At 40.3% G+C, this 14,746-nt stretch overlaps 1 protein-coding gene across 1 annotated transcript in view; it reads left to right on the top strand.

Moving 5' to 3' along the window:
• LOC109926748 (MAM and LDL-receptor class A domain-containing protein 1) overlaps window positions 1–14,746 on the top strand; it is a 357,436-nt gene that overhangs the window by 90,958 nt on the left and 251,732 nt on the right. Inside the window, exons 14-17 of the mRNA XM_048606938.1 lie at window positions 2,917–3,001; window positions 6,022–6,127; window positions 6,573–6,940; window positions 8,224–8,633. Coding sequence (XP_048462895.1) covers window positions 2,917–3,001; window positions 6,022–6,127; window positions 6,573–6,940; window positions 8,224–8,633 — 969 coding nt within the window. The remainder of the gene's footprint in view (window positions 1–2,916; window positions 3,002–6,021; window positions 6,128–6,572; window positions 6,941–8,223; window positions 8,634–14,746) is intronic.

Below are 14,746 nucleotides of genomic sequence, written 5' to 3'. Positions count from 1 at the left end.
TTTCTGAAGAAGGGTATAGGCCCGAAATGTCAGCTTTCCTGCTCCTCTGATGCTGCTTGGTCTGCTGTGTTCATTCAGCTCTACACCTTGTTATCTCAGATTCTCCAGCATCTGCATATCCTACTACCTCTTCGACCAATACCCTCTGCTTCTATGAGCAAGCCAATTCTGAATCCACACGGCCAAGTCACCATGGATCCCCTGCATCTTAATCTTCTGGATGAGCCTATCATGAGGGACCTTGTCAAAAGCCTTACTAAAATCCACGTAAACAACATCCACTGATCTACCCTCATCATTTACCTTCTTCACCTCCTTGAAAAATTCAATCAAGTTAGTAAGGCATGACCCGCCCTGCACAAAGCCATGCTGACTGTACCTAATTAGGCCATGCTTTTCCAATGTACATAAATCCTATCCCTAAGAATTCTTTCCAATAACTTGCCAGCTACTAATGTGAGAATCACTGGTCTGTAATTTCCTGGATTATCCCTATTTCCCTTCTTCAACAGAGGAACAACATTAGTTACTCACCAGTCCTCCATGTCCTCTCCAATGGCTCAAGGCTCCAGGAATCTCTTCTCTTGCCTCTCTCAATAACCTGGGGTAGATACTATCGAGCCCTGGGGACTTATCCGCCTTAATGCTCTTCAAGGGACCCAACACCACTTCTTTCTTGATCTCAAAATACCCTAGCATATTAGCATGTTCCACACAAATCTCACTATCCTCCATATCCTTTTCATGGGTGAATACCGATGCAAAGTACTCATTTAGGATCTCAGCCACGTTCTCTGCCTCCAAGCAATGTTCCCTTCCTTTATCCTTGAGTGATCCTAAATTCTCCCTTGTTTTTGATGTATCTGTAGAATGCTTTGGGATTCTCTTTAACCCTACTTGCCAAGTTAATTTCATAGCCCCTTCCTGCTCTCTTAATTCCCTGAATGAGTACTTTCCTGCTTTCCTTATATTCTTCATGGACCCTGTCCAATTTTAGCTTCCTAAACCTTACATATGCTTTTTTTTCCCTTTTGACTAAATTCACAACCTCCCTTGTTATTCAAGAGTCCCTTACCTTGCCATCCGTGCCCTTCCTCCTCACTGGAACATGTTGGTCTTGAACTCTCCTCAGCAGGTCTTTAAACAGTCACCGCATGTCAAATGTGGATTTGTTTGATAACAATTCCTCCCAATTAGCACTCCCTAGCTCCTGCCTAATACTGATGTAATTTGCCCTCCCCCAATTTAGTACCTTCCTGCAAGGTCCTGACTTATCCCTGTTCGTAGCTATCTTAAAACTTAGGAGTTGTGATCGCTGCTGCTAAGATGCTCTTCCACTAAAAGGTCAGTTACCTGGCAAGGCTTATTAGCCAACACAAGGTCCACTATGGCCCCTCCTCTAGTTGTACTATCCAGATACTGTTTCAAGAAACCCTCTTGGATGCCCTTAACAAAGTCTGCCCTGCCTAAGCCTCTTGCTCTAAGGGAATCCCAGTCAATACCGGGAAAGTTAAAGTCACCCACTATGACAACTCTATTTTTATTGCAATTTCTGAAGAAGGGTCTAGACCCAAAACATCAGCTTTCTTGTTCCTCTGATGCTACCTGGCCTGCTGTGTTCATCCAGCTCCATACCTTGTTATCTCAGACTTCAGCATCAGCAGTTCCTTCTATTTCTACTTTTATTATGCCTTCCATAATCTGCCAGCATATTTGTTCCTCAATCTCCTGATGGCTGTTGGGAGGCCTATAGTATAACCCAGTGAGAGTGATTGCACCCATCTTATCTTTGAGATCTACCCATATTGCCTCAGTGGATGAGCCCTCCAACATGTCCCCTCTGAGTGCAGATGTAACCCTTCTCCCTGTAAGTGAAACAAAATATGTCTGATTTTTTTCTAATTAATAATCTAATGTAAATTATTGTTTCACTTGATTTCTAACAATTCTACTTTTGGGAGTCAAGTTTTGGGAGACAGGTGTCAAGAATTTTGAGGTAATCTTAGAGAAAATGTTGAAAACACAAACATTTTACAAGATTTGATAAGCAGCCAAAGCAATTTCTGTCAAATTTCTTTGAATATTTCTTTGATTCCAGGGATGAAGGACTAGTTGTATGAGGAATCATTGAGGACTCTGGGTCTGTACTCAATGGAGTTTAAAAGGATGATTTGAAATTTACAGAATACTGAGAGGCCCTAGATAGAGTGGGTGTGGAGTAGATGTTTCCACTAATAGAAGAGACTAGGACCCGAGGGCACAGCCTCAAGGTGAGGGGACGACTCTTTAGAGATGAGATGAGGAGGAGTTTCTTCAGGCAGAGTTTAGTGAATCTGTGGAACTCATTGCCACAGAACACTGTGGAGGCCAAATAATGGAGTGTACTTAAGACAGAGATAGATAAGTTCTTGATTGTAAGGCGATCAAAGGATACAGGGAGAGGGCAGGCAAATGGGGTTGAGAAATGTATCAGCTGTGATGGAAGGGCAGAGAAGACTCAGTGGGCTGAATGGCATAATTCTACTCCTATATTTTATGATCTAATGTATAACCATGTTGCTTTCGTGGCACAAATCTCATAAATTTCTCTATGCAACAGTTGTTGTTAGATACACAACACTGTCCATCATCCGTCTCCCCACAACTCCACAGCATTGAGGTCAGATAGTTCTGATGAAGAATTGCACCTAAAATATGAATATCTTTTCGCCAGATACATTAACCTATCTGTTGTAGATTACTAGCATTTATGTTAGGCAACTACAAGATACACACATTTGAATATGATTAGCAAACAACTGGTATTGTGACTGGACCGTATTATGTTCTATTTTGCCCTGCCCTCCTGCTCACAATTCCATGAAATGCAAAGAAAATCCTGTGTGCATTTTTTTCATGACAAATGTTTTCTTGAAGCCCACTTCCTTACCCATCTCCTTGTTCACTTCAAATAAGGAAGAACTTACCAACTACTTTTTCACCACGGTTGTTTTGTTGACCGGTTTGTGATGCAGAGTAATGCCAATAGCGTGGTTTAATTCCTGGGCTGGCTGAGGTTACCAGGAAATTTCTCAATCTCTCTCCTTGCCTCAGGTGAGGTGACCCTAAAGTTAAACCACCATCAGTTTCTCTCCCTAATGAAAGAGCAGCACTATGGTCCACTAGGATTTTGGCAAATAGGGGGTCAGTTAGCTCAGTTGCTGGATGGCTGTAGAGTGATGTGGGTTCAATTCCCACACTGACTGGGGGTACCATGAGGGTCCTACATTCTCATCCTCACCACTTACCTGACGTGCAGTGACCCTTAGGTTAAACCCCCACCAGTTGTCTCTCTCTCCAGAGTGCAGTCCTATGTCCAGTTGGACTATCGTGACTTTGCCTTTACCTTTATTGTGCAAGAAAAGAGACATGTGGGAAATACGTGCGCAAGTTGTCAAAGTGGCAGGCAGTTTGATAAAGTAGTTAAAAAGGCATATGGAATTTCATATACATAGGCACAGAATATAAAGCAAGAAACTGATCATGAATCCTTATTATCTCTGGTTTGACCTCAAGTATTGTGTCAATTCTGGACACTGAGCCTTTTTTTAGAGCGAGACTAATAAAGTAAAAGGCAAAGTTTTATTCAGCTGATTTCCACTGGATATCTGTCTGGGGTACTTCAAGAACATTCCCTGGAGGGAAATGTACAATTGCTGAAATCATCTCTTGATTTCAGTAATTAATTGTACAAAGTGAACTCTTGGAGATTCTGTTAGTTTCAAAGGAGTATTGATGGTGATTGTCGATAGCTTCGCTATCATTAATTATTGCTCCAAATCAAGGCCATTGTCTTCAATTCCTGTCCCAATCAGTTCATCAGTTCCTTCTCCTTCCCTGGCTATTGTTAAAAGCTAAAACTGAACATCTGTAATTTCAGCATCTATTTGGCCCTGAACTGTGTTTCAAACTCCAGATCTTCTCTCTCATTGAGAGCATCCACCTTCACACCTGCAGCATCATCTCTCTCCTCTACAACCCAACTTATATGATGCTGAAATGGCCATTCATAGTTTTATTAACTCTGGACATCTATCTTACTTTGAATCTTCCATCTTCGATAAACTTTTATTTTTATTCTTTCATGAGATATGTGCATTGCTGATGAAGGCTGCATTTGTTGCAAATCACGAGTTGCTCTCAAGCTGAGTGGCTTGCTAGGCCATTTCAAAAGGCAAATAAGAGTCAGCCACATTACTCTCGATCTGGTGTTTGCATGTAGGACAGTCCAGGGAAAGAGGCAGATTTCCTGCCCTAAAGGAGATTGCTGAACCAGATGGGTTTTTCCAACAATTAATGATAGTTTCATGGTCACCATCACCAAAACTCGTTTTCACTTCCAGATTTTATTAGTTGAATTAAATTCTACCATTTGACATAGTGAAATTTTGACCCATTCCCTAGAGCAGATTTAATAGAAGTTTTCGCAGTCATGAGAGGCCTGAACATAGTAAAAAAGGACTAGACTATTCCAAGGCATAAAAGGATTAAAAAAAAGCATCACCTATTTAAAATGTCTTGAAAAAGAATGAAATCTGATGTAAGAAAAACAATTGAGTGAATGGTTGAAGTCTAGAATGCACTGCCTGGAAGTGTGGTAGAGGCAGATTCAATTGAGGCGTTCAAGACAGCATTAGATTATTATTTGAACAGAAAAAAATATGTGCAACAATATGGGAAAACAACAACGCAAAGGCACAAAGTCATTGTGCTCATTTGGACAGTCAAGTAAACACTTTGAACTAAATGGTCTCCTGCTCAATAACACTGTGATTCTGTAATTTATGTCTCATTCTTTTTAGTCACTTACAGAACTACAAATAAAATAACAAAGCAATTAAAAAGGCCAACTGGCCCATCTTGCCTCTGCCAGTTCTTTGAACAGCAATCCAATTACTCGGAGTTAACGTTTTGGGTCTGGTGACCCTTCCTCAGAACAGGGGAAGGGTCACCGGACCCGAAACATTAACTCTGATTTTTTCTTCACAGATACTGCCAGACCTGCTGAGCTTTTCCAGCAACTTCTGTTTTTGCTCCTGATTTACAACATCCACAGTTCTTTCAATTTTTAATTGAAGTACCCTCTCTGCCCTTGCTCCGGATCCATGGCCTTTCCATTCTATCCTCTTCAGATGTTTGTCCAGTGCTTTTTTGTACGTTACTACTGGATCTGCTTGAGTATATCCAGAATATCATAATTTTTTGATAGGAGGTTTACCTCATGTGATTTGTGGTTATTTTGCTGATCACTTTAATTCTGTGCACTTCGGTTCTAATCTCTTCTGCTTTTAGAAATATTTGCCCTATACTTACTTTATTTTCGCTCAACTTCCCGATTTTGAAACCTACTATTAAATCTTCCTTTCAACTCTTTTGATCTCAGATGTACAATTCTCTCATTTCACCATGTAAATGAAGTTCCATATCACAAGTACCATTCAAGTACATCTTTCTACACCCACACTAAGGCGTTAACAACCTTCTTGAAGTTTCCTGCTTTAAACTGAACATTTCAATCAGTCAGGTCCACTCTGACTTTCATATTGGGTATTGTCACCATCTAGTTACTATCCAGCAGGTGGTAGAAAGGGAAATTGCGCAAGAATGAGGCACGATTAACCAATAATAGGATGTTAATGCATGTAAATAAATGCAAATAGACCTCTAGCTGCTAACTAATGAGATTCTCATCTCACCATTCAGCAGTTGGATGGAGAACCAGACGTTTTGTTCTTGCCACTGAGAATCTCAACGCTGCCTTTCTGATCTAGTTTCCCAACTTTCCCTTCAATGCCCACATTATTCAGGGGCTGGAAAAAAATTGTCCCTTGCGTTGAACACACTGCTGTTTCGTACACTTGCAACAGTCTTGGGGTGTTCTAATATGTTAAAGTCACTTATATAAATGCAGGTTGTTGTGGTGTTGCGTGGTTATTTAAATGTTTTTTTTCATATTTGGAATTATCTTCGTTTTTTTTTCAGGACACTTCATGTTTATTTTGAACAATGAGAGCAATCTTTTTCAGGTTGCAGAACTGAATAGTCCCCAATTAAGTCAGTCAGGAACAGGATGTACCATGCATTTTTGGTAAGAAATAATTTCAAATTCATGATGATCTGTCAAAACATGGAACTGATTCTTTTGAAAGCATCAGATCTCTGAGCCACACCATTTATTGGAAATTATTATTTGTGCTAAAGCACTCATATTTGGAAGTTATTTTGTGTGCATGTATATATGTCTCATATATATACATAGCATTTACAATCTACATTAGGAAGTTAAAAACTTTAAGGATGATTATTTTTACCTATACACCCATAGCTTCATCTAATAACTGTATGCTTTTATTCACTACAGTAACATTTAAGATAAAAATCTTTGATAATTCATATAATTTTGAAAGCAATTTCCCCAAACCAACTTTTCTACTGAATTCAATCCTACTGGCATACTTTAATCAACTGAGTGGTTATCTCTTGACAATGTTTAATGACTGAACAAATTACTTGCTATTTGATATCTCCAATAGGTATTATAATTATGGACAGGCTGTGGGGGCAGCGAAAATGTATCTGGTGATCGATGGTGTGCAGAATCGTACTGTGGTGTGGTGGACTTACAATACTCAATACAATCAATGGCTGCAAGGCTCTGTTCAGCTTGGGCGTCTAACACGACCCTTTCACCTTACGCTAGTGAAAGTCAGTCTGAGCATTTATGATGGCGTGGCAGCAATGGATGATATTACATTTGTCAACTGCTCCCTCCCATCAGCTGTAGACTTCTGTGAAGGCACCAACCAATTCTGGTGTAAAGAAACCAGAGCTTGCATTGACCAGTTACAATTATGTGACCTTATAGATGACTGTGGTGATGGTTCTGATGAAGACAACTGTGGTAAGTGGAACTTGAGAATTCTGCTCAAGATCAATATTGCTCATTTGGGATATTTGTGTTTAACATGGAAAGAACATTTGCGTAGAGTGCTTTACACAAAGATATATCTGCAGCTTCATTATTCTTCAGCTTAGTTGTTATTTTCTAATGATGATAATTAACAGTAGCCAAACTGTGGCTTGCCTTTTGTAATTCAGGCAACAGTGTGGCTAATGGGTTGGAAATTAGGTCAGTACTCAAATGTGATGTACTTTCCCATCAATTTCTGTAGAGCCTTGTTTCGGGCGGAACCTTCAATCACCATCCGTAACAGCTCTCTATCCCCGAGATAGTAGGAACTGCAGATGCTGGAGAATCTGAGACAACAAGGTACAGAGCTGGATGAACACAGCAAGCCAAGCATATCCCCCTTCACTTTTGGAAACAAAGAAATCACCTGCATTAGAATGAGGAAAGACAGCTCCAAATGTTTCCTTAGTCCACACTGGTGGCTGTGTGAAGGCTATGTGGCCAGTGCTGGCTTGGATCAGCAAACCCCCTGGTTGTCAGTATTCATAAATTTCATTGCCCACACTCTTTCCACTTTGTAAGGGTGTTGATTGGCACCAAATACAGAATTTCTAAGATTTTAGCTGCTGGAGCCCTTTGAAGCATGAAGGATTGCCTGAATATCTTCCCCAACACTATTCCCTAATGGCTGGGTGACCCGCTGGCCAGTTATACATTGGAGACCCTGCCTTTAACCACAATATTCATGAAATATGAATCCAGAGAAGTATACAAGGCTCAAAAACAGAAGTTGCTGGAAAAGCTCAGCAAGTCTGGCAGCATCTGTGGAGAAAAAAATCAGAGTTAACGTTTCGAGTCCGGTGACCCCTGCTCAGAACAAAGACCCGAAACGTTAACTCTGACTTTTCTTCCACAGATGCTGCCAGACCTGCTGATCCTTTCCAGCAACTTCTGTTTTTGTTCCTGATTTAAAGCATCTGCAGTTCTTTTGGTTTTTATTAGGTATCTAAGGCTGACTGAAACAATGATACCTGTTTTACTTGATCACTCAGCATCAATATTACATATTCACCTGCAGAAAGGCAGGAAAATATTTGTCATTTGATATTTTTCACGTTTATAATTTGGAATTGTAGATTTGGGTGATCTAATGATACGGATGATTCTATGCACAAATTCTTATTCTGGCTAATATTAGTAAATAATTTCCAAATACAAATGTCTACATGGTTATATATTCAAGTAATTAATCTTTTACTTCCTGCGTTTTACAGCTAATGATCTGCTTTGCAGTTTTGAAAATGGGTCATGTAACTGGCAGCAAGCTAAAGAAGATGATTTTGACTGGACAAGAAATAAGGGACAAACACCAACAGTCAACACAGGGCCATCAAAAGATCACACACTGGGGACTGCAGAAGGCACTTACCTTTACATCGAAGCGTCTGATCAACAATTTGGAAATACAGCTGTTCTCCTTAGTCCAATCTTGGATGCCACAGTTAACAAGACCTGTATCTTCCGTTTCCATTATCACATGTTTGGAAAACAGATTTTTAGATTGGCCATTCACAGAAGGACATTCCACAACACTAAGGGAGAGCAACTTTGGGCACGATACGGTAACCATGGTGACTTATGGCTAAGAGAGGTGCTTTTTATCAAGAGTTCCCAACCATTCCAGGTAAGCATAGTTAACTAATACAAAATCCCTGGATTCCTTCCTTAAACCTCTCTGTCTGACTACCTTACTTTCTTCCTTTAAGATGTTTCTTAAACCCTACCTCTTTGAGCAAGTGTTTGGCCATCTGGTCCGATATTTTATGCAGTTTGGTTTCAAGATTTGATTTATAGCTCTCCCCTGTAGCACCTTTAAACATTTTGCTGCACGAATGTTGCTATTTACATTAGTTTTTGTAAAAGATCAATGGATCATATTTAATCATGTTTGATATACTGTTAGCTATTTGTGTCTGGAATATTTTAGTTTTTACAACACTCTTAAAAAATTTTTTGAATTATAGCATTACCTTAGTAGGAAAAAAAAACCTCAGGAGGTGCATTAATATATTTTATTAAAAATGTGAAAAAGCTTTTGTACACAAGTGGTACCACTAGATTTTTTTCTGCTGGCTTCTTAGACATTTGTTCAGAGCTGTGCTAGACTGTCTTATGTCTTTTGTTACCTCCAACAACATCTTGCATTTAATTGGTCAGTTCAAAGACATTCATAGCTGGGTGTCTGTTTCCCACACCAGGTGGGCTCTGACTACCATTTCACTTTTTTTTTATTCACTGATGGGATGTGGGTATCACTGCCGAGGACAGCATTTATTGCCCATCCCTAATCAGAGGGACATCGACAGTGTTGTTAGGGAGGGAGTTCCTGCCTGCTCCTGGTGAAAACCAAGCTAGCATTGCTGCGCAGATTACTGGTAGTTGGCTCCTGATAGCACTATTGACAATGCCTTCCGTCACTTTGCTGATGATTGAGAGGAGACTGACAGGACAATAACTGACCAAATTGTATTTGTCTTGGTTTTTGTGGATCGGATACACTTGGGTAATTTGTCAGCTAGATGTTAGCTTGTTTTTAAATTCATTGGATGTTGGCATTGCCAGCTAGGCCAGCATTTATTGCCTACCCCTCAGCTGAGAATCAATCACACATCGCTGTAGATCTGGAGTCACATGTAGGCCAGACCAGGCGAGAACAGGAGCTTCCTTCCGTAATGAACTGAATAGGTTTCTCCCCGGCAATCAATAATTGTTTCATGGTCATCATTAGACGCTTATTTGCAGATTTTAATTGAACTCAAGTTCCACCATCTGCTACGTGAGGTCACTACCTGGATCCCTGGATTAGTAGCCTAGGGATAATACTATTAGGCCATCACCTCCCCTTGCTATGTCATTGCACTAGAACAGCTTGGCTCGGATTGTAGTAGGTTATGCAGCACTGCAGGGAGGACTTTGTCAGGACCCATAGCTATTTTTAGATCAAGTGGACTCAGTAACTTTATAATAACTTGTAGTCTGTATCAAATTAATTGATGAGTGGTGTGAATCACAACAGGAAATGAAGATGGATCAACCAGCCTGCACCAGGCTGAAGATGGTTGAACAACTTCGGTATTGTCCCAGCATTATTGAGGAATAGCGATGTTCATGAAGCTTCCTCCTCCTCCTCCTGCTTGTGGATTATTTATTGACCATCATTCACAATATGACATGACAGTATTGTCGAGCTTAGTTCAAAGCTGGTGTTTGCTGTCTCAGTTCCTGTTATCCATGCTAATGCTGCTTCACTATTTCCTTAAAACCCCAAAATTGATTAGAATGACAAAAAAAAAGCACATTGAATCAATTTTGCTGACATCTTAGCCTGATTCTCTAATAGCAACCCTGATAACTATATGCAAGGTATTCTGTGATGGACTTAATATAAATGTCATTGTGTACAGATCTTTGAAGTCCTCACTGCATTTTGTGAACGTAATTACAAAGGCCCACTGAAATATTTTATTGTAGTGGGAAAAGACCATAACTCTTTTCAAATTTGATATTAACAATGGGAATATCTTACACAATGAAGTAAGATTAATCATCACAATTCCTCTTGAGTAGACACAGGGAATGTAAATGTGACCAGGGCTTGGGTTAAGATAATATATTAAAGGCTGCTAAGTCACCCTTTTGCAATTTCCATGATGGTTATAGCTGAAAATCATGATGGTTTTCAACTTGTATATGTTTGTCATTTACAGATAGCTCAAGAAAAGTTCAAAAATATATCTCATATTGCAATACCAGTACAAGTTGTTAGTTTCACAGTGAGCATTTTGATGGCAGTAGAAAATCAATTACAAAGCAGTTTCTATTCACTGCTGGAACAAACTTGACTTTAATGTTTCTTTGAAATGAGTCGTACTGCTCCCGATGAGAGTTATTTGAAATTGCCTTTGTCCCAGTAATGGTAAATTGTAGTTCAATATCTTATTATTTTCATGTGATCCATGAATGTCTTTATGCCTACTCCAATCCTTTCCCTATAACTTCAAAAGGAAAAAGGTACAACAAGGATAATCAGGATGCATTAAGGGTGGCACAGTGGCTCCATGGTTAGCACTGCTGCCTTTGCAGAGCCAGGGACCTAGGTTTGATTCTATCCTCGGGTGGCTGTCTGTGTGGAGCTTGCACCTACTCCCTGCGTCTGCATGGGTTTCTGCCGGGTGCTCTGGTTTCCTTCCACAGTCTAAAGATGTGCAGGTTAGGTGGATTGGCCATGCTGAAATTGCCCTGTAGTGTCCAGAGATGTGCAGGTTAGCTGGATTACCCATGGGAGATGAGGGGTGGTCGTGGTGGTAATGGGGTTGGGGTGGAGGATTGGGTATAGGTGGGATGCTGTTTGAGGGGTAGGTGCTAACTCAACGGGCTAAATGGCCTCTTTCCGTACTGTAGGGATTCTGTGATAAACGGCACTCTGAGGAAAGACCAAATAAAAATAAGTAAATATTGGCTAAACCAAACTAAATAAAGCTGCAATATTTAAATCTGTCTATGTTAGTAATGTATTTTTAAAGTACATCTTACACTGGAAATATCTTCTCACTTTAGTTTGCCAATAATTTGCTGTATTGTGCAAAGGGCAGGCAATTTAGCCAGGTAGCTATCTTTTGTTGTCTCTGGGAATTTGTTCTGTGCAAATTTACCTCCAATGCCTGACCACATAACCAGAATGAATTCTTTCCTCTTCCTACACCCAGTGGTGCACGAGGCAGACAAAGCAAAGCACATACTTTGTTTGTTGCCATAGCTAGTTTCTGCTGGAACAAGTTATAGCCCTACTTTCTAGAGGGTTGAGGGCGCCACTCCACAGGAAACATGGCCGACTCGGAGACTTTCCTGCTTTTATTGCCTGCACGGCAAATTAGAAGAATCAACAGGTTAATAATCAACCTCTTTGCCTATGTTACATTTATAATTTCATTGATCATCGGGCCTTCGGGTGGAACTTGAAATTGGAGCATTTGGTCCAGGGCCAGGAACACGACCCACTGTGCCAGAAGACCACCCACACAAAAATAACAGAAATGATTTGGTGACAGTGAAGCACATTGGGAATTCTGGTATAATAAGAAGCTTCGTAAATGTTAATTTTCTTATCCAAACACCATCAAAAATTCCCAAACACGTGTTCAGCTCAATTGCATTTGTGCATTTTCTCCTTAATTTAGTGTGGTGTACAAAATTGGTGTCATTTACAAAGTACCATCTGAAAAGAAAATTGCTTCCAACATTCGCAGTTTTGATAAATGTATCTGAAACACTCTCCCTGATTAGTTGCTTGAATGCTGAGAGGCAACCTGATTGAGGTGTTCTGAGGGACATGCACAGATGGATAGAAAGCAGCTAATCCCATTAGTTGAAGGGTCAATAATGAGGAGGCATAATTTTAAGGTGAAAGGTGGGAGGTTTAGTGGGGATTTGAGGAAAAAGCCAGAGAGTGGTGGGAATCGAGAATGCACTGCCTGGGAGGAGAGAAAAGGCAGGAAACCTCACAACCTTCAAAAACTATCAGGATGAGCACTTGACATGTCATACATGCAGGTTTATAGGCCAAGTGCTGGAAATTGGGATTAGGGTAGATAGGGCCCCTTCTGTGCTGAATGAGTTTATGCTTCTATACAACTCAAGCGAGTTCCAATTGCTGAGAGGAAGTAATGTTACATGATCCAACAGGTTTCTTCAAGTTATTTTCTAGGTGTTACATTATCTGTAGTCACAATTACATTAAAATAGAATCTATTATCATGAAAGCCAGAACAGGATGTGTTGAAGTTGGGGTGGCACGGTGGCTCAGTGGTTAGCACTACTGCCTCACAGAGCCAGGGACCTGTGTTTAATTCCAGCCTTGGGTGAGAGATGTGGACATTCTCCCAGTGTCTATGCAGATTTCTGCTGGGTGCACGAGTTTCCTCCTACAGTCCAAAGATGTGGATTATCCATGCTAAATGCGGGGTCACGAGAATGGGGCGAGTCTGGGTTGTCTTTGGAGGATCAGTGCAGAGTCAATAGGCTGAATGGCCTCGATCTGCACTGCAGGGAATCTATGAAGTCCATCCAGCAGCCACTGGGTTTGAAACTCTCAGAATTTCACTGTCATTTTGGCTTAGGGCAGCCGAATGTATTAATTAGTCCAGAGGGTGCTGGGAGCCAGCACACAAACAATATTCCCAGGTTGTTTGGATTATAAATATCATTAAAATGACCATTACAAATGGAGAATCAAAATAGTGCCCAGGCTGTGGCCACTGTCTCTTCATTCAGAGTTCTCTATGGGCAGCCAGTGCTGTCTCCACCATATGCCTTTCACAAGACAAAGTGCCATAGCTTTTTTCCATCTGTTGCACTACGGTCTGCATTGCACCCTCGTAACAGTTCATACATTTTCATGTCGCTAGTTCTTTCCAAGGCTGCCCACGAAGAGTGATGTTTCCTGCTTCTTAATGCTTTCTTATGAAAACTTCCGTAGAAGCCTACTTTTCCTATCAAACACACTTTTTTTTAAAAGCTAACGTTGAAACAAATTTCACTGGTACTGGAAATCCAAAATAAAAACAGAAAATGGTGGAAATACTTACCAGGTCAGGCACTATCTCTGGAGGAAGAAACAGATTTTACATTTTGGTTTGATGACCTTGAAGGGTTATAAACACCTGAGAAGAAGTAATTTGCAGGGCTTTGATGAAATGTCCAGGTGTGGGACATTCTGAGTTATTCTTGCAGGGAGCCAGCAAACATATAATGTGCAGAATGGCCTCCCCTTGTGTTGTAAACATTCTATGATTTGATGATGCTATTGGAATAAGTAACCAAGTGAATACAATAAAGTAATGAAGTTTTGTCCTTGGTTCAGGCAATTTATTGTGCAGCCTGCATAATTTATCAAAAATTTACTATGCATTTAATAGTAAAGTTTTATCTTTACTTATACAAAGCGCATCTTCAAAATTAATTATTTCAATGTTTTGCCATATAAAACTGCTTAGGAATGTGAGGCAATGCATTTCTCATTGGGGGTCAATAAAAAGTCATCATCAGAGTGGCAAGTCTAACTACATGATACTTTCTGGAGAGGGAGTATTATAATTAAGTCAATAGTACTAAACTAGACAGTTTACAATAATAAATTGCCTGCATTAAGAGCAGTTTTACTAAGCAAAGGTTATCACTAATTTCCAGTGTGATAACAGTTTGTAAAGTTTTCCCTCCTATTCAGAGTTGTTAACTACATAATTAAAATGTGTAGGACTAATTAACATGATCATGACGAGAAAAGCTTCAAGTTACATTGTCATATAATTGCAGAGTGGAAGCTGAATTCAGAGAGGTTGAGGGTTACTATATATGTATGTTTATTTAGAATTTTCAAAGGAGCCAACATGCAGAATATCCTCAGAACTGTTTTTTGCTGCTGTGTCTTCACTGAATTGTGCAGGAAACCCCACTTACACCTTCCACTAGGGTTTCTGCTATGTGTCAGATGAAGAGACAGTGTTGGCGGTGAGAAAGTCGAAGTGATTCAAGATTCAGGAAATTTTACATTAGAAGGCCAAGTGTCTTTCCACACCAGCTCTCAGAAACAGCCATCCACGTACCCCTGTTTCCTAGATAGTAGGAACTGCAAATGCTGGAGAATCTGAGATAACAAGGTGTAGAGCTGGATGAACACAGCAGGCCAAGCAGCATCTAGGCCCGAAACGTCAGCCTTCCTGCTCCTATGATGCTGCTTGG

This window comes from Rhincodon typus, chromosome 2 (assembly GCF_021869965.1).
Source record: "Rhincodon typus isolate 14 chromosome 2, sRhiTyp1.1, whole genome shotgun sequence".
In the NCBI taxonomy this organism is placed as follows: domain Eukaryota; kingdom Metazoa; phylum Chordata; class Chondrichthyes; order Orectolobiformes; family Rhincodontidae; genus Rhincodon; species Rhincodon typus.
The sequence above is the reverse complement of the archived record's forward strand: the minus strand, read 5'-3'. Positions and strand labels throughout refer to the sequence as shown.